The 21,037-nt window shown below is 33.3% G+C and overlaps 1 protein-coding gene across 12 annotated transcripts in view; it reads right to left on the bottom strand.

Moving 5' to 3' along the window:
• The window catches only part of RYR3 (ryanodine receptor 3), a 234,846-nt gene that overhangs the window by 97,101 nt on the left and 116,708 nt on the right, over nt 1-21,037 (bottom strand). For all 12 annotated transcript variants that reach the window (XM_084519997.1, XM_084519996.1, XM_084520000.1 and 9 more), the window contains exons 29-40: nt 20,321-20,505; nt 19,559-19,595; nt 19,051-19,211; nt 18,324-18,489; nt 17,072-17,158; nt 16,462-16,688; nt 14,701-15,502; nt 13,989-14,189; nt 13,250-13,352; nt 9,370-9,507; nt 2,530-2,803; nt 703-817 (exon numbers count right to left, since the gene is read on the bottom strand). In XM_084519997.1, coding sequence (XP_084376123.1) covers nt 703-817; nt 2,530-2,803; nt 9,370-9,507; nt 13,250-13,352; nt 13,989-14,189; nt 14,701-15,502; nt 16,462-16,688; nt 17,072-17,158; nt 18,324-18,489; nt 19,051-19,211; nt 19,559-19,595; nt 20,321-20,505 — 2,496 coding nt within the window. The remainder of the gene's footprint in view (nt 1-702; nt 818-2,529; nt 2,804-9,369; nt 9,508-13,249; nt 13,353-13,988; nt 14,190-14,700; nt 15,503-16,461; nt 16,689-17,071; nt 17,159-18,323; nt 18,490-19,050; nt 19,212-19,558; nt 19,596-20,320; nt 20,506-21,037) is intronic.

Below are 21,037 nucleotides of genomic sequence, written 5' to 3'. Positions count from 1 at the left end.
AAAGAAAAAAAAAAAAGGTAAGCAGTATTTGGAGAAGAGGAGACCCCTGTTTTGGGGAGGGTGGCATTAGCATTAAAACATCAGGCATAAGGAAGGAGAAGATAAGCCCAATTCATTTCTAACTTTCCTTGGGTAGCTGGAGGAATGTTCAGTTAAGCTTCTCAAAATATTTATGCCATTCTACCTTTAAAATAACATACAGGTATTCAAACATAACACTAAGAAAAGACAAAACACGATTTTGCAGGAAAATTACAGCTCAAGTATTTGAATTTAAGCATTCAAAATAAAGTTGCTCTAAGTTAATTTATTATACAGTTTATTGTTAACAACTCTTTATCTAAGATGAAGAGGACTATTTTCGTAGCAGAGCTAAGCCTCTCATATATGCACATAACATATATACTTAATTTAAAACTTAAAAAAACCACAAACTTTTAAGGAACAATTCAAAGACAAAATACCTATTACCTCTCTCTCACTTTTTAAAAATTAAGTCCTAGAATGACAGTCCCTCTACTACTGTAAGAACTGTTCAATTTTTAACATTAATCAATATTTTGAACTGTACAAGCAAAATCTTACATATAAGGAGATTTATCTATTTATCTTAGCTTTCTCTAACATATTTTTTACACTTTCCCAAAGGTACAAGATGCAAAACTAATAAAATTCACTGTAATAAAATTACAGTGAAATTACCTGAGACTTATCTCCTCCAAGCACATTCACCATCACATCCATAACTGTCTCATGCATGCCCAAGACTCTCATTAAGTTAGGATGCTGATAAAACACCTTGTTGTTCATTATATCCCTGAAGTGGGAGAAAAGGCAACATTTTCAAGAAATACTATTTTCATCTATTAGAGATTTCAGACATATGCATTCATTGTCACAATATGATTTTAAATTCTCAGATTTCAGTGTAACACAAAAACATCTGACAAATAAATGCTTCACATTTAAACATGCTGTCATTCCTCTAATTGTCATGAATTCTATGTAACAAGAACCTAAACACTTCAATTATTTCAAAATGACATTTTTCTTCATTTTTAAATTGCTCTTACCATCTGTTCTCTTTAAAGAAAAAAAACATACCTTGTTAAGATCTAAGTGTAAAAGAATATATTCAATTACTTTGTAAGTAGAGAATGGGGATCAATAAATCTAAATCTAATTTCATCTCTGCAGAAACACCACAATTAATTTTATCAGTTCATAAAGTAGAAGATACTAAAGCGACTTAATTTTAAAGGATATTAAATGTTTTTCATTGATATTTCCAAAAATTAGAACTATCTAGAAGAGTATTTAACATGGCATAATGTTCTCTTAAATAACAGGAATATTTTATAATTTTCACTCTGCCCACCTTTCAACATATTCTGGAACCTCTATATTGGTTTCACAATCCAGAACACAGTTTATGTGTTTTCTTAGGGGATACAAGGATTTCTAAAATTTCTAAAATTTACCCTTTATCCCTCCTAGAATTCTCACCAATTTCACTAACTCAGCATTGAGAACAAATTATTCAACACTGTCCCATACTAATTAATAAACTGTTTTTACAAATTGCTCAACTTGCTGAAGAGACTCTTGTTTGTGATTTTTACAGCAAAGTAGCAAGGTTCCTTACAACCACTGTAAAGGAAAGAAACTGTTCAATGTTCTTGATGAAGGACAAATTGTACTGGGTCACAAAACAAACATAGGTAATCTTACAACTAGGTACTTTTTCTCTTTTAAATATATCATTTAAAATTATTATTATTATTATTATTTTTTACTTCCAAAATTAATTGGCCTAATCCTGCAATTACAATTACTCACAAGGAGTAATAAAACATTCAGGCATGTACAAAACTACTGGCATTTAACAAAGGTAATCTCATAACATAATCTGGTATCAACAGGGATTACACAAAGTCAATGTCTTATAATTCTAACATTATAAAGAATAATATAAGCAGTCTTGTACAAATACTTTAAGTTATCATTGATATCACATAATAAATACTAACCAGCTTGAAATCTTTCAGATCACGACAACGCTTTGCTGGTTCTACCTAGCTACTCGTACAAACTTGTCACTTCGAAAGACAGCAGCAAGTCTATTCACATATGCATGCAACATTAATGTCAGCTTTAAATTTGGGAAGGGTGTGGTATTGACAGCAATACAGATGTAAATCATCTATGCTAAAACATGTATATTTACAAAGCTTCAGCAAAACATCTGAAAAATACTCATTAGGCTTCAGTGTTGTAAAAATAATACTGTTTTTTTAGGTAAAAATACACCTTGAAGAAAAAAGGAAGAAAAAAAAAAAAAAAAAAGACACATAATACTCATAGAGAGATCAATTGGAGCCATACTGGATATTTCCACCAAAAATTGAAATATTTAATACACATCTGCATTTCAGTACTGTACTAATTTTCATTTAGGATCTTAAGTAGAAGGATTTACTAATATAACAGAAAGAATTACTCAAAAATAAAATGATGTTAATTCCATACCCTAATCCATTAATCATTAGCAATTCCTCCTCTTTTCCCATTCTGACACTGAGAAGTGAGCGAATCTGGCCCAGTGCAGCAAGCAGATTAATTGTATCCTTCACAGAGGCAGCACTAATGGTGTATGCTTTCCTCAGAGCTTGAAGTAGCTCACCAATGCTGTCATATTGCCTACGAAGGAGGGTATACATAATCCGAACTAATTCTGGATCTTGAATCTGATCTTCCTGAGACCAGCGTACCATAGTCTGGGATATGAGTTCCTTCAGTGTAGCTAAAAGAATAAAATACAGAAAATGTTACTAGACTTTACAACCACAAAAAAAAGTCAAAAACATGTATTACAGTAAAATAGCAGACAACAAGGCAAAAGAAAACAGTTGTAAGAAAGCAAAAGAACATTAGCAGACAGAACGTAATTTTCAACTGGAAAAATAATTCTTGGATCTTTCAAGGTAAGTGTGATGTTCCTGAGAGATGGAAAACAATAAATTTCTACTTATTGTTCAAGTAAATTCAATTCAGCATTGTTAGCAATGAAAACTTCTTGGCTCAGTAGGACCCTGAGAATTATCCTTGTGAGTGAAATACTAAATTTAACGTTTTAATTTGCCCTTCATTTCTACATTAAAATTTATAAAATAGAAGTAATTGAAGAGCTTTTTCTAATGCAAAAACCTTTTCATCAGGAATGACTTTAATGTAATTTTAAAATGTCAAAGAAACATCATATTTTTGATGAATATAAATTTAAGTTTGGAATACAGAAATTAATCTTTAAGTTTTCAGTTTATTGAAGAGTTTATCTAGTTTATTGAGAGTTTATCAGCTGGCAAGTATGATTCCAACTATACCAGAAATATTTACGAATGTGGGCTGAGCTTGCTAATTAGTTTTGCCAGAGGGGATTAAAAAGTCTGTTCTAAACTTAAAAAACTACCAGAAAGGAGGATGAGATAGTTTCCTTCTCTTTTAATAATCAAATATCCAATTCAGGGCCAAGACAGGTTGACTTTAGCAGCTTTTGCTATTTGTTCATTCAATGAATGTTTAGCTACTTTGTTGTTCAAACAAGGATTCTCTATTATCTTCAAAGAGGATGATGTCCTACCTGGGAACATCTCAAAACTGTGTGATGTGGCATACACACTAAGGAACCGGAGAAGCAAACTGATTTAAAATAGGGAATTTAATCTGTGTTACCCATCTATTTTGGAAAAGTCACTACCACTTGGTAATACATTCTCTAAAAAATTGTATTGTTTGGAAGTACACAATGCATATTGCTTGGAGCAGTTCTGTGTTGTACATGTCACATATTCAATGACCGTTTAAACAAATTTTCTAAGCCCTGAGTTCAAGAACTTTACCTAAAAACTAAACAAATATCCCAGTCATTGTTCTAATAAATGCTCATTATTTAGACCAAATGGATCAGGATATATTTTCACTTGCCAGTTCTCTCTTACAATTTACTTAATGATGTATTTATAGAAAACAGCCATTAGTTCTTACATTTTGTTTTAAAAAACAGGCTTTTTCTGTGGGGATGGATTCTCTATTTCATTAATACAGCTCTATTATTAGGGGCAGTTTATGAATGAAATTAAACAAGTTCTTTTTGAAAACGTTGTATAACTTCTTCAATCAGCTTTTTCCTTCAGTGCTATGGCATAGTCTCCTCTCTAATTTTTGCACTAAACTCTTCTTCCCTGGAATAACTAATGCTTTCCAATAACTTTTCAATTAATTGAATGTCAGAAAGAAAGAAAAAAAAAAAGCAGAACTAACAAAGACTGGAAGCTGGCAATAAAACAGTAATTAAAATAACTGAAAAAGTCACTGTAAATAAAATCAAGTGGGAAAACAGTCTTAATTTATTAACAGTACAATGAGTTCTTAACAGACCTGAGTTCTGGCAATAGATCCATAAAAATATCAGCTCAAATTCACTTTCTGTCCCCCCAAGAAAAAAAATAATCAAATCAAACCCCAGTATTTATAAAGAAGTGAATAGTTAAAGCACAGTACAACATGCCATTCTGTTAATCCATTATTTAGTTACATCTTGAATTTGACATGTAGTTCAGGTCCAATACTCACCTTTTTGTCCAACACAAGAAGAGTCCATCAAACAAAGCCCTTCACAAGACATGATCTAAGCCAAAAATTAAGGTAGTTCTTCACATAATGGATGAAAGAACCCTGAAATTCCCTGCCAAAGATGTGGCAGGTGCTAAAAGTTCACATTTGCGCTGTGGAAACTACACACATATTTGTCAGAACAATGGAATGGGGATCTAAAAAGACAAACTACTTTAGACAGGAAGCTTCCTGAGCTGAAGGTAACTGGAGACCGGAACAACATAAAAGTAGTAAATATCATATCTAATTGTTCTGTTCCTGCCTGTCCTTGTCAATGTTTGAAAGAAGGTATTGATTTATAGGATCTGAATCTTAACAGTTGGTCTTACCAATCATATTCATAGAATCATAGAATATCCAAGTTGGAAGGGACTCACAAGGATCATCAAATCCAACTTCTGGGTTCCCAAAAGATCACCAAAAAAACTCAGGTCTGAGAGTGTTGTCCAAATGGTTCTTGAACTCCGACAACTCTAGTGTATGAATAGTGCTTCTAGCTCAAGGTCTCTAAGGCTCATTCCTAGGATTAATTTACCCAAACACTTCTTAAAGGCACAGAACTTTTCAGCTTCTGTTACCTAAAACTAGAGAATTCCCAAGCTGCATCTCCATACACTTACATCTTACATACACTTACATCTTACATACACTTACATACACTTCCCAAAAGTTTAAGAAAAGCAGTATGCTCTCAGGACTTCCAGCTGAAATCATGCGAAGAAGAAAGCCAGAAATAATTGCAAAATTTAACAAAAACTTTATATTAATCATTTAAGAGATATTAGAGTTAAAAACCTCAGGAAATAAGAATCTAATTATTCCTATGCTGTTCTTATGCCTTCTATGTATCTTATTTTAGGCTTTTTTTCAGTTGTCTTAGTCTTTTTTCTAATCAGATGTATTAGTTTGTGGCAGTGATTAGTGGTTTTCTTCCTTCTAATCCTTTCTAACATCTTTTGCCTTACACTGAAATTGAGAGGGTCTTTTTTCATTGCTCTTCAGGAAAAAGATCTTCTGCAACTCAATCAAAACATGAGAATAGTAAAGAAAGAATCAGAAGTGATGACTTTAGCATCCTCTCAATGACAGTCAGCAAGAGTCTGGTATGCTTTTTGACTACTAATAAATTATAAATATGCTGTACTGTTATCAAATGTGCTCTAACTAAAGTTTAAGAAACAAGCAACAAAAAATGGAGCTAACAGCCAGTGGGAAGAATATTTTAAGTAACAACTAGTAAGTTAATATTCTGTGCTTTCAGTGTAAGCAGCACTCTAAGGGACAAAGTCTCAAAGGACACACTGTATGGCTCTTCAACTTAATCTACCACTGCATCTTCCTTTTTTTCTTGAGCAAGCTGTGAATATTATTCAACAGAGACTTAACCTTTTCACACAAGCATTCTCATATATCCACACTAAGATCCTCATTGTTTTAACACGGGAAATAAACTTAGGCATTTTTTCAAGCCAGTGAATACTACTTCCTGATTTCTGTTCTAAGACTGGTAATCAAATATACACATTCAGAATATATGGTCCTACATGAAAAATTAATATTATAATACCAGATACCATCCCTAAACTAGAGGCACCTGAAGAGCCATGGTTAAATGAGCTTGACAGTCACAGTTTCTATTTCCAAAAACCCATGAACAAGATCACTATTGACCTATATTCCTACCTGCAGAAAACTAAAAAGCACCTACTATCACCTACTATCTTAAATAAAAAACCCTTCCTTAATCATTTCTGCAAGGCATTCTATTCCTTTTATCAAACCACAAGCCTCTGGCTTGGGGAAGGAGATGAAGGGCAGCAGACAGAAGTTAGGAGCAAGCCAAGTACTGGGCATGGTGACATAGATAACAAGCTAAAAATTGTTAAAGGTTTCCCCATTTTTAACAAGAAAATGCAGTTCCTTAATGATCTTTGAAGGAACCTTGATGAGTCCTCCACAGAAATGACTTAACTAAATTATATATTAACAATTACAAAGTCCTGTCATCATAATCAACACTAATATGTTGTTCATTCTCCAAGTTCTAGCTTGTTTCAGAGACCAAACACCGGGTATCCCTAGGCTTTAGAAGTGAATGCTTTCTGATTCACAACAACTGAATTTGCATGAATCCTGAAGAAGAAATGACTCTTTGCAGATACAAAGTAGGTCCTACTTAAGTACTTTAAGTAGGTCCTTAAAGAGAAAACACTGCTGGATAATAAAAAGCTTTTTCACACAGCACATAAGATTATTATAAAATTTAATGTATTTGCGACCTACTGTCAAGCATAGCAGACCAAAATACGCTTTCAGAACAGAACGTATACTTTCACAGAACAGGCAGATCACATAAGAGGTATCCTGAGTTATAAAACAGCTTTGTTATCTAATGACACACAACTCTTGATGGAACAATTGTCTGAAATTGAATTAATGGTTCCAGGCATGCACAAAGACCTATTGCCAAACTGAACAAACTGCAAGTACAAGACGAGCACTTTCTACCACTGTTGGTTAGAAGAGCGACCTCTAGTCACTTGCACAGTTCTGCACATGATATTCATTGGAAAGTATTATAGAAACTTAGAGCTGGCAAAAAAAATAATAATCTTGATTCATAAAGGCAAGGAGCAAGCACAGTGAAAAAATATGTTCTAAAGGAAAGCCTGGACGAATTTGGCTTTTTACCTCATTAATCACCACATGTAGTTACTACTAAGGGAAGCACTGAAACCCCCTAAATGTATGACAGCAAAACCAAAAGAAGACATAGATATTCTTACTATACATCAAACTCACCAGGGGCAATGCATGGGAACAAAAGCCAGATGAGCTGATCAATGAGACTCAAAATGCTCAGGCAGATGGTTAAGATGAATTGCAAGCTAAGAGCTATCTTGCCTATTTAGACCACAAACACCGCTCTTGCGTTAGGGAATAGGGCATGAGTATGTGCATATAAAGAAATACTGTTCAGAATAAAAAGTCTCTGATTCCAAGTGTTTCACAGTGTTTCTGTGCATACATTACCCTAAGACGTAGCAGCAGTAGGAAGGAATATACTCACTTTCTTTTACTGCTAATTTTTCTCTGCCAGCAACAGAGCCATTCACAGTAAATAATTTGTTAGAGGAAACAGAGACAAAAGAATGATATATTTTCAAAATGCAACACGAATTATTGCAGAGATGAAATAACAACACCAAACTGATATTCCAGTGAAACATACAGAACTTGAGATAACTTCAAAGTGTAGGGCATTCATCTGCCACTTGAAACAAAACAAAACAAAAACTATTTTGCTCTCAAACAGGAAAGAGGTTGAATTAACTCTTGTAACAAACATTAGCAGAAAGGTATCTGTAACATTTTCTTATTTTAACACTTCCTTTAATTAAAAACAATGTATCTTTGAGACACCAGTAATAAATGAAATAGTCTATTTTCAGCTTTCCATCACTAAAATGACTGCACGGAGTTATCAATTACTTAAGTAACATACATGCATTATTCCTTAATTTGTTTAACCAACTAAGAAATTCTTCACCTTAGTAGAACTATACACATTAATGCCACAGAAGTAGATCTATGACCATTAGTCTTTTAACCCATTCATTAATATTGACTCTGCTGGAACATTCCTAATACTATTATTATTGTCTCTTATTCAGTTATATTATTCAGTAATATTATTCAGTAATATTTATTTAGATATCAGAATTATAGGTTTTAGTTTCGTTCTTAAAATCCCTTCATTTATACCGCTGAAAAGTAGTAATATAAGTGCAAACATACATAAGAAAAAAAGGGTTTCAGTAGTGTTTGTTTGTTTCCTACAACAAAAATATTAAGAAGTTTGAAAAAAAATATCATAAAGTTCTAAATAGAATAATACTGATAAAATCAGGAAGGAGTTATAAAACAGTATTACAAGTTTGTTTTCCATTACAGATATACTCTACAGCTATTACTTACTAATACAAAAGCATAAAAAGAGAAGGAACTAAAAAATAAGAGCACAGAAACCATATGCTGAGTTTTTAAAGAAGCATTAGAGCAGAGGAGTAGCATGGATACAGAGCATAAGAACCCACAGAAGAATTTGAGGTAATGGAACTTCTGTCTGGACCACTAGGAAATTCTGGCGATGTGATTTATCACTGTAACTTCACTGTGTTACCATAAATGTGATGTGGAACAGCAAGAAGGTAAGTTTTCCAGCTACGAACTGTTGGTCAGCTACTGCTGTCCTGATATAGAAATACCACCCTTTTGAGTAGTACAAGTCTTCAGCAAAGAAGTCACAATATTCCAAGTTATGCTGCCTATGCTCTAGAACTTCAATCTTGCATTTCAACAAATGATTTCAACAATCATTTCAGCACTACCTTAATTACAATAGATTTCTACAGTAGAAGCAAATGGGTATAACTTTTACTTCATGTAAGGCCATAAATTCTATACCACATTTTTGAACTCAAACCAAAACCTTACATGGTGTAAGTTGTCCCTTCCTATTATAAAGAACAGGAAGTGGAAAAACATTTTGTGACATGTATCTTGCTACTGAGTAAGTACTAAGTCTCTCTCTTCAGAACATTCTCTAGTTTTATTAGAAAGTGAACTGATGCTAATCACATAACCAGTCTAACACTTGCATCACAGAAGTATGCACATAGAAAGAAAACTTACTAGGTGATTTCTCTTCTTCTTCTCTAGGCTCTACTTTTTCTGCTTTTGGTGGACCTTTGATTTTGTATATTAACGAACGGAGTTTGCCAGTCAAGGTAGAATCTTCCTCTTCCTCTTCTTCCTCTTCTAGTGGAATACCTTAATAAAAATGATCAGAAACAAACCTTAACCTTTGAAGATGAACTCCTTCAATATGTAAACTACCCCAAAATATCTACAGGACAACCTTTTAACCAGCAAATTTCACACAGGAAAAAATAATGTTTTAAGTGCCAAATAGGTGGCAATATGACTCAAAGTCACATTTGATTAAATATGTGATTCTCTAGCTTATATTCTACAGTATGAAATAAATAAACAATTATATCCTACAATATAGTACAACTTTTCAGTTGAGATATTTAGCAGTCATACATAAATATATTATCTGAAATTAAAACTGGAAGAAGGCAGAAGTTCGTAGATAACACTAGTTATAAAATTTTTCATTAAAACAAATAAAGAGATGTATCTGAAGGGATGCAGTTCTACAAATAGTTTCCTACAGTTCAATACATTGCTTCATAACTATTCAAACCTTTTTTCAGATCTTTTACACCTCTTAGTGATGATCAGATACCACATGTGTTATGAGCAATAGAACAGAACGTCTAAGCAGGTTCCGTTCAGACCAGAACTGATTGGGCAAAGCTCAAATCGAAGTTTTTGCTGTTTGGCTGTTGGTCAAAGTAAGAGTGATTCTTAGCACTGAGAAAAAGAAAAGATTTCCAGATACTAAAGAGGTACAAGCTGGACAAGAGGAAAAAGATTTAATTTAGGAGGGTATAACTCGTATTACAAAAAGAAACTAAGAAAAGAAAAAACAACTGAAATGTGGTATCCGTTTGGAGAAAGCATGCTTCTAGCAGCTAACAAAGAGTTTTAAATTACTGAACAAGTGACTAGGAAGAAAAAATTCAGAGGCAGTAGGAGAGAACGAGAGAACCAGAAGCTGAAATGTAAGATGATATAAGGACTTTGAGGAATGAGAAAAGTAAGGCTGGCTTGGCAAAATGAATAGCTAAATGAAAAGCTACATACAGTTCGTGTCCAGAAGGAGTAAGAACGGGAAGTGTAGCCAGTAAGGAGACAGAAGAGAAAGAAGGATATTAAGTAATGCAAGAGACTAGCACCGAAAAACCTAACCTAGGCCCTGGAAGCGAAAGGAACTGAGAGGATAACTCCTGAAAATCTGAAATGAACAGACAAGAAGAAATACACTCAGATGATGAGTTAAGACAGTGGCAGAGCAGAGGAGGCATGGTCTCATTCACCTCTCCAGACCAGATGTCATTCATGCTCCATCTTCTTAGAGCTGTGTTCAGAAGCTGACCTAATAACCATTGTTATTCATTAATCACTTAATTCAAGTGGCAGAGGTCTGTGCACTGGAACATATAGTTCCAACCCAGCACATGAAACAGACAAGTGTCAGTTTGATATTATGCAATAAAATCTGCCTTATGTTGTTTTGTCTTCAGTCAAGAAATTACACACAAGAAATATGATGAGAATTATTATTTTGCTGGCAACACTAAGCACTCACAGTTTGGATGTGCTAGGATTCAGGCTGCCTTAGTAACTTTAATTCAGAGTATTTGTGTATATTCATTATGAGGCAGCCTTTAATTACTTGATTGCATACATATTTTTCCATTTAGATTCCAAAGTATACTTAGTATTAAAAAGCTGTTTATATATTCCAAGCACAACTCAGTTTGATCTGCAGCTTACATTGCTTAGTACTGATTTTCAGAACTGTCAGGACAGATTATGAAGGGCATTTATTTGTGGTGACCACCTATGCTAAATTTGTACAAAGTAATGAATATGACTTTGTTTAGGATCCAGAGGATCATTAAAATGTTTTAATTATGAGACTGTTTTCCCTATCTTCAATTCTCTATCTCAGTCAACATACAAATTAATAATGCAATAAACAAGAGTACATGATAAAATAAATAAATAAATATATAGCTAAATAAATAAATACCCTCCCCCCAAACATCAATCCTTAATCACTAGGGTTCTAGGGTTTCACCTTCTGAAAAGATGAAGAGTGACCAGGAGCTAAAGTAACTCAATGGTAATATCAGCAATGAGACTTCAATATAACAAATATGTTACAGAGTAAGATATTTCCAACTAAGCTGAGGTCTCTATAGTCTTCATCTTGGAGCACTCAGAGAACTCTGAGATGCCGGGTAACCTCTGAAAAACAGAGATGAGCTCAACTGCTGAGTGACTGAACAATAAAGATCACATATTTGTGAAGGTATTGTGAAGAATGAAGAGTAGCCAGGAGGATATGAACTATTCACTTTAATGCTTGGAAAAAAATGCCAGAAAGAAAAAAAGTTTTTATCATGCACTTAGAATAAAGGATGAATGACAATCAACACAGGATTGTCAAGAACAAATTGCATTAAACCAATCTAAATTCTACCTAGAATGTAGTAGCTAGCCTTACAGATATAAAACTCGATTTTAAGGACTTAATACAAACCCACACAGTATCCTCCTAAACAAGTTAATGAAACACAACCCACTGACCCATCTTAGGTTGGGTTCTAAGGTAGTTGAAAAATGGTAATAGGAATCATGGAATCACAGCTTGGTACTGTGAAGGTTGCTGGAGATTTTACCAGGATACCCAGAAAGACAAGCACAAGATCATAGCAGAAGCCTTAACAATACAAGCACATAATCAAGGATACAAACAGAAATCACAAACTGTTAATTACTGGTCACTAGAATAACGTAATTCTATGAACTGGGTAAAACTGATTTTAGGGATAACCTGTGAAGAATGAACTAACAGAGTGTATTAGCATACATTTAAAAAGTGGCCTCAAGCAAACCAAGGAAGGGGAAAGAAACCATTACCATGGTTTATTATAACCATTATTATGGTATTATCCTGGTGAAAAACTTGAGATGCTGTCAATTCATTTTAATGATTCTGTTCCCTTCTTGAACTAGATTTATGTCATCAACCATAGGGCCAAGAAAGGCACTGGTAGAGTAACTGTAACACTAAGGGAGCAGAAAGGAAAAAGTCTGTGTGTATCAGTTTTAACTGCCTAATTATTGGGAACGAGCAGTAACAACTGGCTGATGTTGCTAAATGCTAGTAATGGACTAGTACTTCCATGATTGCCTTGATTAGACTAAGATCTCAAGAGACTTAAAATATTTTTGGTATTGCATATAATGTGATTCTTTAATGCACATGCGATTCTATAACCCACAAAGTATATTTGATTTAGTACACTCTTGAGTATACTTAAAAGGAAATTCAGATTCAGTCACTGGTGGAGAAAACAGGCATTTCACAGTGCATCTGCAGTGCAAAAGTGTTTTATAATGATTCACCATCACAGTTATGTATACACCAGGAAACAGCAGCACCTAAAGCAGCAGCATCACCCTCCATCTACTGTCTTTTATTAAATTTGCTAGTTCTAAACTTCACAATCATAATGCCCTTTCAATATCTTATCTGTTTTTATATATATACACGTGCCTATAAAAATCTTTTAAGGTAACCCAACCTTCTTATTTGGATGACTTTTATTATTGCTAATTGAGTCCAAAATCAATATATAAATAAAACTACACCAGAAAACATTTAATAGATACTTAACAATGAAACTTAAATATACAGGTTTCCTGTATTTTTGGTAACATGCACTGAAAGTCTGTCAGGAAAATCACCATGTAAACAGTAATAAATCTAACACATACAAAAATTGTTTGTTTGTTTGTTTTTTATAATTGATCTGATCTTTTTTGATGACAAGTGTTAAAAAGACAAACAAAAGTACATCTTGTCACTCACCACAGTGAATTAGAAGATCATCATGGAAGTCGTACAGCTCATCCCGAATCTCCTCTGGACAGGGACAATCCTCTCCCAGTTGAAAATTCAGCAGCATATTAATCTTTAAGGGAATTAAAACATATTTAAGGTAATGAAATAGGCTGAATAGAGGCTTCCTAGCTATACTTTACATGTTTATAATAAAATTAGCATAAAATATAAATTTCTAACACACCTCATGGAAACACTAAAGCAATGTTCCTTTGTAAGTTTTAATTAAGACTAATGTAAATATATAGCTATCCTTAATAATAAAAATATTCTCTATTATATAGAGATATATAATATAGATTATATAGATAGAAAAGACTAAACATTTCCAACATAGTGGTGTCAACACAACACTAACTTCAAGTTGGTACAACACAGCAACTAAACTATCATGTTTTCTTCTTCTTGTAGCTCTGGCTGAATCTCAGCTCCTCAGCATTGGATGACAATGTTCAAATTTTCCATACATTTGAGAAATCCTAAGCCAACTTTGGCCTGGAGTTTGAGTTCTGAGTACAAGTATAAGCATTTTGACATTCTGTATTTTGTGGCATCTTAATAAATTTTATCTCTAATTCACTTTTGATTCTCTAGTAGTTCTCATGTTAGTTTAGAAGTCATGGATAAACAAGACTCTTATTGCAAAGCACTTTTTTTTTTTTTTTTTTTTTTTAATCTTTAGATTTAAACTTTTGTTTAATATTACCTGTTCTTGTGGAGGAGACCGAAATTCTTTAGTCTTCTTGGCAGTCAAAGCTGCAGACATGTTCAAGGCTTGCATGAGTTCATTATACCTGTATTTCTGATTATACTGCAATTTTGATACATAACGGTCTGCAAATGATACAATTGCTTCCACTCTGTGTTGCAGCTCACAGTCACAGAAATAATTGAGTAAATGGCACATCTAGCATAGAAAAAACACAGGTTAAGTTCAACAGTTTAACATCTTAAACCCAAACAGGGGAAAATCTACAGTGGATACTATATACTTTTAAATTGTTTGTTAAAATGAGAGACTTTTTTTTTCCAAATGGAAACATTCTTTTTAAAAATTATTTTAATGGTGTAAAATTAAAATTCTTTTAATGGTGTAAAGGTGACAAATGTACACGGTTTTATTATGCTGATCAATACTATGTTGTATTTACACAACGCTTCACTCCATGTTCCCAAAACACTTAGAAATATTAATTCTCTTTTAAAATATACCTCAGAAAGTAAGTGTCTGAATATCTATTTTGAGTAAGAAAGAATTGCAGCATCATCAAATTTGGTTATTAATGTGAGGCCACATGGCAGACTGGAATGAAAACATTAGGGATTTCAAATATTATAAACTAAAGAACAGACATAAGGTACTACCTTTTTCTCATCAATAGTATAGCACATGTAATGCATTTGTATTAAATGGTCACCTGAAGCTTAACAGATTCTGGTAATCTTGTCTGCAACAAGCCTGTTGTAGGAGCTTTGGTTTCTTTTATTGCTTTTTCTCCAGCTTCTACAGCTTTTTCTTCAACTTGTGTAACTTCTTCCTTTTCTGTACCCTCTTCTGTTTCTTCCTTGTGATCTCCAAATACATTTGGATCAATGAGGATTAACACCTGCTTCACATCATCATCATCAAAAACCCCCATTATGAGCAGTGTTGCTATTAGTTTAAGAACAGGAACAAACTGGAATGCAATGTGTCCTCCAACAGGGTCTCGTATATGAGTACCACTACACTGTACTGCCTCTGTTAGCATACTTATGGCTTTGGATTTAAGTGTATCAAGGGGTATCTCTGGGCTGGATGTCTGATGTTCTTCACTGGTCACAATAAAGCAAGGAGTAGAAAAATGAAAGCTTGGTTTCAGACAAGTGCTAAGCCCTACTCCAGGTAAACCATGCTTCTTTGTTTCATCAGGATATAATCTAATAGTTCGAGTTTCCTCTGTAACTGGAATGATAAATTCATTGTTCATCATGAGCTTGGCTTGCTTGGCATGCTCCAAATGTATACTAATCAACAAGTCATAGAATCCAGAACGTAGGAGTCCAGGTAAATATTGATTATCTATTGTGTAAAATAACTGAGATACATCCACATGGCTACAAAGTGCATAAGCAACTCTAGTGTTACCTAGAGCACAAACTGAGCTATAGAGTTTTAAAGTGTGATAGTGAAACTTCATCAAATCTTCTTGTTCACATAGTTCCAAAATATCGACACATCTGTTAAGCAATAAAGAAACAGAGCACTGGTCAATTTAATGAATTAAAAAATAAAAATAATTATAATTTCTGCACATTTTGGTCAGTTCTTGTTTAAACGGTTTTTTTTGATACCGACTAACCTTAGCAGGTGTATCACCACACCACAGCAAACAGTGGTAAAAAAACAACAAGACTATTTAAAATTAACACTCCATAGAAAAGAGGAGGAAAAAAAATCCACCATATATAAGCTTCCTTGGAAGCTATAGTAAATTGCATGTTTGTTTTTAAAAGTGGTGTGTTTGGAGTGCTGAAACTCTAGAGACTACTGTTTAATTTTTCACACAAAACAGTATTTTTTTGCTTTACTTTTTAAATTTAGTTTTATTAACGCTAAATAAAATCACCTATTAAGTTGCAAAAACAAATTGCAAAACAATTGCTAAATGTATTTTTTTTTTAATTGGCTTCCTGCTACACTTTTGATTATAATTTTTGTCACTGATTGCAATATTTGATATTTGGATACATTTTTGTTATCATTGCTATGAAGATAAAATAATGAAAATCTAAGAAAGTTGAGATCTTGTCAGTGAGAACACAAAATTAATTCAGGTAAATTGTGAGCAGATGGAGCAGGAATGGATTACACGGTTTTAACATATAAAGAAACAGCAACTGAGAAAACTTCTGTTTAAAGATCTAGAGATTTAACAGATTATTTTAAAATTTAAAGGAAATCAAATAGTTGTTTTCTCTTATGTATGCAAGCATTGTCACATGACATTAAAATTATTCAGCCTCTTTTACCTACTTAAGTATCACAAATACAATATTATAGTAGATAGGATGAAAAATTCTAAAAAAACTCTAATGTTAAGATCCTCCAAGGCATGCTTAACTAATACCCATACATCAGCTAGTTAATCCAATACATTTCCTACACATCAAGACACCGTAGTTCCTTCCAAATGTACCTGTTTTCCTCTGGGATATGAAGTGCCATCATCTGCAGAGGTTCCAAACACTGCACAACCCATCCATGACGTTCACTGACACGCTCAGTTTCCACTTTGAGAAAGCTGTTAGGCATCCTGCTCCATAAAACAGGTGTAATTGTTTGCACATCAAGGCGAGGGGGGCACTGAGGAATAGGATTTCTTTCCTCACTTTTAAAAATTGCTGCTGATAAAGGCATGGTATTCTGAAACAAAGTATATCAGAGTTATTTTTGTGACATGTAATTATGAATAAACTCATAATACCAAAAGGTAGTGTAATCTATTAATAGCAAAGAACTCATAGAAATATATGAGTTATTGCAATAAACATATTAAAAAAGCATAAGGAGTGATAAACATCAAGGGTATTCTCCCCAGATATCTTTGGTTTATTCTGACAAATGCAGCTTCAATTTGTTGAACAATTACCTTCATATAAGAAGTATACAGAAGTAATTTGTTAACATTTTAGTCTAATAAAATATGTTGTCACAAATTCAATCTTTCTAAACAAATACAATTCAGAAGGAATTTCTGTAGCAATAAACAGATTTAGATGAGAATCTTTATAAAAAATAGTTAATACCTTTAATTTACCAAGTTCAAACTGAACCAAGTTAGTGCTTGTAGGCTGTACAAAAGTTGCTGGAAAAAGTTTTGTGTTGGGTTCAACCTAGAAGAGAAATGAGATTAAAAAAACTAAAAAGACAAGAACAATCTCCTCTCAGAATGTGCTATGAAATATATATATGTATATATATTATCTACTTTACATTTTATTAACGAATAATTGCAGACACTGTATCAAAGCGATGACCAGTGTCTACCTGCGGTTTACCTTTAATAAAGTAAAGCATTTGCCGAGTTATCTTTATAGGTCCACCTACCCTACATGCAGGTACCTTTGCTGTGTTATGTGGTGCTACACCTGTAACAAGAACTTTTATAACACTCCGTGTTGATTCATGTTGATTAAGACAAGAGCGAATGGCCTCAAGTTGCACCAGGGGGGTTCAGGTTGGAAATCAGGAGATATTTCTTCTCAGAAAGAGTAGTCAGACATTGGAATGGGTTGCCTGGGGAGGTGGTAGAGTTCTTGGGTGTATTTAAGGAAAGTTTAGACGTGGTGCTTAGGGACATGGGTTAATGGGCGACATTGGTGGTAGGTGGATGATTGGACCAGATAATCTTGGAGGGCTTTTCCAACCTTAATGATTCTATGATTCTACTCAAACATATTGAAATTCAGCACTTACGTTCTAAAACAGCTCATTAAAAATGGAGCTATCTCTGCTTTACAGCTACATACTTCGGCTCTCACTCTAGAAAATGCACCCCTAATACAGACTGAGGGTAGAACACAAAGAAAAAAATTTTTCTTTCACATTTTATGCTGTACAAAATAATTTACTACAAGAAAAGCTTGAAAAAAAAATTTGAATAGAGAGGGAATCAGGGGTGCATAATAAGAGGGTGAAAGTGAATCATTTTGTGAGGATAGTTAAAGTCTTCTTCATATTAACATTAGTGAATTAGTGTGTTTTTTTAAAAAAAAAGATCTCAAAGATTTCTTTATTTCCACATTTAGCAATTGTTTCCAGTCTTAAAAATCATGATGTATCACAATGAATCACAGTGCTGCAGATTTAGAAGTGATTGGTTGTTGTACTGTGTTTTGTTCTGACAACTACATTATCTTAATTTCCCCGTTATATTATGTAGGAAAACATGTTATTGTCACATTACTAGTGTTAAGATTTCAAAACAAGGAAAAGCAATCCTTATAATAGCATCAAAATGACCTGTTATTAGATAACTTCCTGAAAGTCTGGTAATACCTGATAACAAGTGCCAAGCTCTTTTCCATTGGCTGTGAATGACAACATTCCAGTAGCTAGGTCAACAAAGCATCCAATTTCTAAATCAACATTGCTACGACCTGATCTCTGGGAATTAGAAGTTATATCTCCTCCCCAAACCATATAGCAATTACTGCGCTTCACACTGTAAGAACAGCGAGAACAAAGAACACATATTACATGTCACATTGAACTTAACAATATTCATTACGATTCACTTTTCAACAGTGTCAGTCAGAGATCCTTAAAGGTGCTTGTGCTATCAGTTTTGTTTTCTCATCAATTTTTCTTTTATTATTATTTTTTTTTTCAAAAGTAATCATTATGGCTAAGGGATCAGGCTGAAAAAGTGATTTTTTTCCCATTTTTTAAAATTATGAAGCAATTTTACATGCTTCTCTGTGCTTAGGTAAAATGCAGAACAATCAGTAACAGGTTCATCCACAGCAATAAAATGCAGATGTTAGAAGAAAGGAGCATCCCAAAACACTCTTTAAAACAGAACGTTAAGGATAAATATACTCACTTTAACTGATCTATGTAAAACACACATTCATATGTAAATGAACAAAGAACAATTCTACTCCATAATTGATGTTATTCTTATTTTAAATTAATGCTCAAACTTTCATCAGGCTTGTGAATAATTCACCTTGAACAATGATATTAAAATACAATGCTTAATACATGATAAATAAATCCATACCTTTCATGAACCCTGCCTCTCTCATCACCTAAAGTAACCGTCACTGTACAATTTTTATTTAGGTCAAAATTCTCACTGTAAAAATGATAGTCTGGTGTTACCCAGCCAACCCAGACACAGGATGGGTCTTGCCCAGCAAATATCCGCAACGAATAAAAATACTGAAAAGAGGAGAAGAATAAATTAGTAATAAAAATCTAAGTAATTTTATGGAGGAATAGTCAAACAACGATTAAAAAAATCTCAATGTACATCCAACTTTAATAAAAATTATTCACAGCAAGCCATTTTAAATTCTCATAAAATAAAACTAGTATAGTAGATTGACACTGTGAAGTTTATGCCTCAGTCATACAGCTCTAGGCATTATTCCTTATACACAGAATTGTATCTTAGCGAATGATTAAAAGGCTTCTCTCAGCAGATTAATTTCTGTTTAACACGATACCACTACAAAATCTACGTCACAAAGTAAGAAGAATTAAGGCACCTCAACATATTTGCTTACCGTAGTAGAAGGAACAGAAATTTCTTGGCTGTGTTTTCTAAAGACAGAGAAACACCAGTAAATTAGTTAAATATATATATATTATTTAAAAATAAATAAATAAATAAATAAATAAACTTTTCATTCTTAAACTAAGTGTACTTTCATGCATGTAACTCATGCTTGCAGGGTGCTGAGAATTCATGGTATCAGTAAATTAAGCATGCAAAGACTTTATAGGATGCATATATAGACCCAAAATGCTTGCCTACAGTTAAGGTGGAGAGTTAAGGTTCAAAGGTGCTGAACTGAGCAGTACCTGGGATCTTTAAAAGTCTGTCCACAGTCTTTTTAAATTTATATAGAAGGAAAACTGGACTTTTCCAATAACAATGAACTACTGAACAATAATGTAGATGAACAGCAATACAGTGGGCACAGAACTCAGCTGGTTTTCCAGACCGCCTGAAGAGCTTTGTAAATCCCACTGATTTCAAAAGGATGGTGGATGCTTAGCAATGAATGTCGATAAACCTTTCGATGCATCTTTTCTGAAAAGATTTTTTGATGTTGTCTGTATATAGCATTTTGCAGCAAATTTGCTATAAATTAAATAAAAACATCAAAACCCAAAAAATATCACTAATAAACATCCTATATTAATGTGTGCTTAGCACAAAAGTTAATATGAAACCTTGAATGTATAACAACAAGACTAATAGAACATACTAAATTTACATTAGGAGAATGAAATAGGATAACTGAATAAAATCTAAGTCTAACCGTTTTTGAAAAATATCAGATGAGGCATTTTCCACACCCATGCCAAAGTTGAATGACGAACGGAACTCAATAGGCATACTCAAACGACAATATATCATGTCTGAATTGCTGTTCTGTGTGCCAAACGTTTTGTGAGTAACTTTTAACCGAGGTGGACTCTCAATGGTTCCATCAATTCTCCATATCTAAAAATAACAGAAATAATTGTATTATAATACTGTTCCAAAAAAAACACATATAACTTTCAGTAACTAACTAAGAATAAGGTAAGTGAAAGAGCTAACAAACTTTTCAAAGTTAATTAAGAACTTTATTTGTGACCATGAAACTAGCTCAAAGAGCAAGGGAAGCCAAAGATTCCCCCTATTTTGACTATACTCATTATTTTCAAGATGTTCCATACAAAATTTTCAAAAAGAAAAGCATAGATTTTATTCATTCAATTTATTTACAGTGAACAAGTCACTGAAAAACTGCTTTAAAAGAATCAGCAGTTTCTACCACAATTAGAAGTTATATCATGTAGAATCCTTCAGAAGATCACCGTAAAGCCCGAGCCTGATATTTTTGCCTGTGCTGAAAAAAATGGTTGTGCTTTTAAACTTAATCCGGGGTAAGAACATTTCAAAAAGTTTTTACAACAGAAATACAGTTGAAATAATCCTGACCAACTGATTAAAATTCTGAGATCATTCAGTTGGAACTGAGTGAAGTAAG

The sequence above is a fragment of the Aythya ferina genome (genome assembly GCF_964211825.1).
Source record: "Aythya ferina genome assembly, chromosome: 5".
NCBI classification, from domain to species: domain Eukaryota; kingdom Metazoa; phylum Chordata; class Aves; order Anseriformes; family Anatidae; genus Aythya; species Aythya ferina.
This window is presented reverse-complemented; position numbering and strand designations above follow the sequence as displayed.